The sequence below is a fragment of the Camelina sativa genome, chromosome 7 (genome assembly GCF_000633955.1).
Source record: "Camelina sativa cultivar DH55 chromosome 7, Cs, whole genome shotgun sequence".
NCBI classification, from domain to species: domain Eukaryota; kingdom Viridiplantae; phylum Streptophyta; class Magnoliopsida; order Brassicales; family Brassicaceae; genus Camelina; species Camelina sativa.
The window spans coordinates 22,186,496-22,191,375 of NC_025691.1; the positions used below are offsets into that span (position 1 = coordinate 22,186,496).

At 38.9% G+C, this 4,880-nt stretch overlaps 1 protein-coding gene across 2 annotated transcripts in view; it reads left to right on the top strand.

Moving 5' to 3' along the window:
- LOC104701936 (lipoxygenase 4, chloroplastic) overlaps window positions 937–4,880 on the top strand; it is a 5,058-nt gene continuing 1,114 nt past the window's right edge. The window contains exons 1-6 of one of the 2 annotated variants that reach the window (XM_010417701.2): window positions 937–1,434; window positions 1,540–1,820; window positions 1,990–2,554; window positions 3,011–3,207; window positions 3,314–3,885; window positions 4,134–4,364. In XM_010417701.2, coding sequence (XP_010416003.1) covers window positions 1,062–1,434; window positions 1,540–1,820; window positions 1,990–2,554; window positions 3,011–3,207; window positions 3,314–3,885; window positions 4,134–4,364 — 2,219 coding nt within the window. In that variant the 5' untranslated portion in view covers window positions 937–1,061. The remainder of the gene's footprint in view (window positions 1,435–1,539; window positions 1,821–1,989; window positions 2,555–3,010; window positions 3,208–3,313; window positions 3,886–4,133; window positions 4,365–4,880) is intronic. The other variant, XM_010417702.2, reaches the window with a different exon arrangement.

Sequence of the window (4,880 nt, forward strand, 5' to 3'; positions counted from 1 at the left end):
AGCCCAAAATATAATCATCATTTCCGGTTATATTTAAAATTATTTTTCCATGCAATTATTTTTATATTTTTCTCATATATACAGTATCAAAGCCACTGTTTCATTAAACTATCACAAACCGATCTTCAAAGTCCGATGCTCGAATTATTAATTTACTTCACTTGTGAGCCTTGTGGTGATCTTTATTTATTTATTTAAATAAAAAAATAAAGTAAAAGGAAATGTCAACTTTACATGACGATCCCCGGGGATACATATAAACACCAATTCAGGAAAGAGTAGGGGGTATTATTGTCATTTAATAATGAAGTCATTATTAACTTCCTCGTTTGCTTCCTTCACAACTTTTTTATTTTTTTTAAGACGCGTTCGTGTCTGATGACTCCGGAACTCTGTTTTGACTCAATTACGAGATCTTCCTTTTTTTTTTTTTTTTGTGAAGCTCCTTTTTTAATATATAAAATGTTGACAAAAATATCTATGTATATATTTATTTATATATAATCTTTTGTAAATTTTGTTAAAAGCAAGTAAGTCGAAAGAATATAAACAAAAAAATCGCTCGAAGAATATATTTTTCGAAGGTATCAATAATTCTCTCTTTTTTGTTTTTTAGTTTTCTTTTTGGTTAATAGTAAAAGTGCTAAAAGTTACCTTATGTTGAAGTTGAACATTGAAGTGTCCGTATTGTTCAGAAAATCTAACAAGTTTTGAATAATTCTCGTGTTTTTGTTACTAATATAGAGAGGAATAAAAATATGATTTGACGAAATGAAAGAAGACAAGTAACTACGAATATTCCAATTAAAAAAACGTGTGGACGGCGAAAAAGCTCTCTTTCCTTTTGGTCTCTCTACTCTCTCTCTCTCTCTCTCAGACTTAAAGGCATATAAATAGCTGTGACCTGCCGCTTATTTGTAATCAGATCGCACCAAATAAAGAAAGCTCTCAAACTCAATTCTTGAAGCTTTTTTTTATTTTTTTTATTTTTATCTTTTCTACCATCTCATCAATAAAAAACACTCAGATTTAGATTAATTAGTAGTACTAATTTGTTTAAAATGGCCCTAGCTAATGAGATAATGGGTTCTCGTCTCATCCTCGAGAGATCGTCACTTCCGTTTCAATCGCGTTTCTCCATCAAAAAGAGGACACAGAGGACGCAGTTCTCTATCAACCCTTTTGAACCGAGACCCATGAGAGCTGCTAACAACTCAGGCAGCATCGTGGCCGCCATCAGCGAGGATTTGGTTAAAACGCTGCGTATGAAGGAGGAGGAAAAGGCGGTGAAGTTTAAGGTGAGAGCGGTTGTAACGGTGAGAAACAAGAACAAAGAGGATTTTAAAGAAACTTTGGTTAAGCATTTGGATGCTTTTACTGATAAAATCGGTAGGAACGTCGTCTTGGAGCTTATTAGCACCCAAGTTGATCCAAGTAAGTCATTAAAAAACATTGCAAATTTTATTTGGTCAAACTTTGAATTTTTATTTTCTTAAGACTAATTTACCAACAAATTTTTTTTGTCAAACTTTGTAACAGAAACGAATGAGCCAAAGAAGAGTAAAGCGGCGGTATTGAAAGACTGGTCAAAGAAATCGAATTTAAAGGCGGAGAGAGTCCATTACTCGGCGGAGTTCACGGTTGATTCGGCCTTTGGTTCGCCGGGAGCCATCATGGTGACCAACAAACACCAAAAAGAGTTCTTCCTTGAGAGCATCACCATCGAAGGTTTCGCATGTGGCCCTGTTCACTTCCCTTGCAACTCTTGGGTCCAATCCCAAAAAGACCATCCATCCAAACGAATTTTCTTTACTAATCAGGTAATTAATTAAATCTTAATCAAAACCCATCAACATAACGTATTAAATGTGGTCATATAGTAATATGTCATGGTGGGTCCAAATGTCCAAATATTGTCTTTATTAAAAATGTGACGTCCAATTATATATTTTGGATAGAAAAATTAACTGTTGTTGGAAAATTACGCAGCCTTACTTGCCGAACGAGACACCTTCCGGTTTAAGAACATTAAGGGAGAAAGAGTTGGAGAATCTAAGAGGAAATGGGAAAGGAGAGAGGAAACTATCAGACAGAATCTATGATTTTGATGTGTACAACGACATAGGAAATCCAGACATATCTCGTGAACTATCCCGTCCCACATTTGGTGGTCGGGACTTTCCTTACCCTAGACGCTGTCGAACCGGCCGGTCTTCAACAGACACGGATCTGATGTCCGAGAGGCGGGTGGAGAAACCGTTACCGATGTATGTGCCAAGAGATGAGCAGTTCGAAGAGTCTAAGCAGAACACTTTTGCTGCGTGTAGACTTAAGGCTGTTTTACATAACCTCATACCTTCGTTAAAAGCTAGTATATTGGCTGAGGACTTCGCTAACTTCGGTGAGATCGATAGTCTTTACAAAGAAGGCTTACTTCTCAAGTTAGGGTTTCAAGATGATATGTTCAAGAAGTTCCCTTTGCCTAAGATCGTCACTAGCCTCCACAAATCTAGCGAAGGACTGCTTAGATACGACACTCCTAAAATAGTTTCAAGTAAGCACATTAATTACTTCTAACAGCTTTTTTTTTTACAGCTACCATATCTTTTAATTATGTCATTAACTCGTTTATATCTACATGATAATTCGAGGTTCATAAGTTTAACACATGTAGTCATGTACAATCACATGCCGTTTAAGGACCAATCATTACCAACTTTTACCTTTATTTTATGGTTTGCTATAGCCTATAGGTACATCACTGCTGTGTGTATTTGGAACCAACATTGAAACTTCCCCTTAGATTCCTTTTAAAAGGAAATAAGATTCACGTGCTTAATTCATTTGTTTATTCGTTATCCACCAAAAGTTTAAATTTGTATAGTGGTGGTAGTTACATAGTTTAATTAAGTAAAAGCGCGTTTCTGTTTTATATTAGCTATCTAAACTGCTTACTTGAATCATGTTAGTAGTTTAAATTATCTAATGACTCTTTTTTACTTTAATGTAGAGGATAAATACGCATGGCTTAGAGATGACGAGTTCGCACGCCAAGCCATAGCTGGAATAAATCCAGTCAACATAGAACGAGTCACAACTTACCCACCGGTCAGCAACCTTGACCCCAAAATCTATGGACCAGGTCTTCACTCCGCTCTCACCGAAGACCACATCATCGGTCACCTTGACGGCTTAACCGTACAACAAGTACGAATATACATGATCTTCAATAACTTATACACTATAAAATTAGATTTTTATTTGGAGTAAATTACTGATTTTAATCTTTTTTTGTTTTTTTTTTGAACTTTAGGCGGTAGAGACGAACCGATTGTTTATGGTGGACTACCATGACATATACTTACCGTTTCTAGATCGAATCAACTCGCTCGATGGACGTAAGGCTTACGCGACTCGAACCATATTGTTCTTGACCCGTCTTGGCACACTCAAGCCTATAGCCATTGAGCTAAGCCTTCCCTCTCAGTCAGGCTCAAACCGAAAATCCAAGCGCGTGGTCACACCTCCTGTAGACGCAACCTCCAACTGGATGTGGCAGCTAGCTAAGGCCCACGTTGGGTCCAATGACGCTGGTGTCCACCAGCTTGTCAATCATTGGTTACGTACCCATGCGTGTTTGGAGCCGTTTATATTAGCTGCTCATAGACAACTGAGCGCAATGCATCCGATATTCAAATTATTAGACCCTCACATGAGGTACACTTTGGAAATCAATGCCGTGGCACGACAAACCTTGATCAGTGCGGACGGTGTGATTGAATCGTGCTTCACAGCTGGTCAATACGGTCTAGAGATTAGTTCCGCTGCTTACAAAAACAAATGGCGGTTCGATATGGAAGGTCTCCCTGCTGATCTCATCCGAAGGTAATTCAATATCCGCTAAACTAAGCGTTGAACCCAATTTATAACTTAGTGTTAAACTAAATGTATAAATCTAACAAAACTTATAGTAATAATTAATGTAGTAGACATAGTAATGGAAATAACATAGTAAGTAGTACTACTAAGATAGATATTTTTTTGTCTGGTTAAATTTGGTTTATTTTTTTGTAATAATTGTTGTTAATTGTATAGAATCTAATTTTTTTTTTTTTTTTTCTTAATATTTTCAGGGGAATGGCTGTTCCTGACTCAACACAACCACATGGTTTGAAATTACTTGTCGAAGATTACCCATACGCCAACGATGGTCTCTTATTATGGTCCGCAATCCAAACCTGGGTCCGAACCTACGTGGAACGTTATTACGCAAACTCGAACTTAATCCAAACCGATACAGAGCTCCAAGCCTGGTACTCAGAATCGATCAATGTTGGTCACGCCGACCACCGCGACGCTGATTGGTGGCCGGAGCTTTCTACCGCCGAAGACCTCGTCTCCATCATCACCACCATCGTCTGGCTGGCATCCGCACAGCACGCCGCACTCAACTTCGGACAATATCCTTACGGTGGCTACGTCCCGAACCGGCCACCTTTGATGCGGCGGTTGATTCCCGACGAGTCAGACCCCGAGTTCGCGAGTTTTATGGAAGATCCTCAAAAGTTTTTTTTCTCGTCGATGCCGAGTTTGTTGCAAACGACGAAGTTTATGGCGGTGGTTGATACACTGTCGACGCATTCGCCTGATGAGGAGTATATCGGAGAGAGACAACAGCCGTCGATATGGACCGGAGATGCTGAGATCGTAGATGCGTTTTATGGATTCTCGGCGGAGATAGGACGGATAGAGAAGGAGATAGAGAAGAGGAATAGTGATCCTAGCCGTAGGAACCGGTGTGGAGCCGGGGTTTTGCCGTATGAGTTGATGGCTCCGAGTTCTGAACCGGGTGTTACGTGTAGAGGCGTGCCTAATAGTGT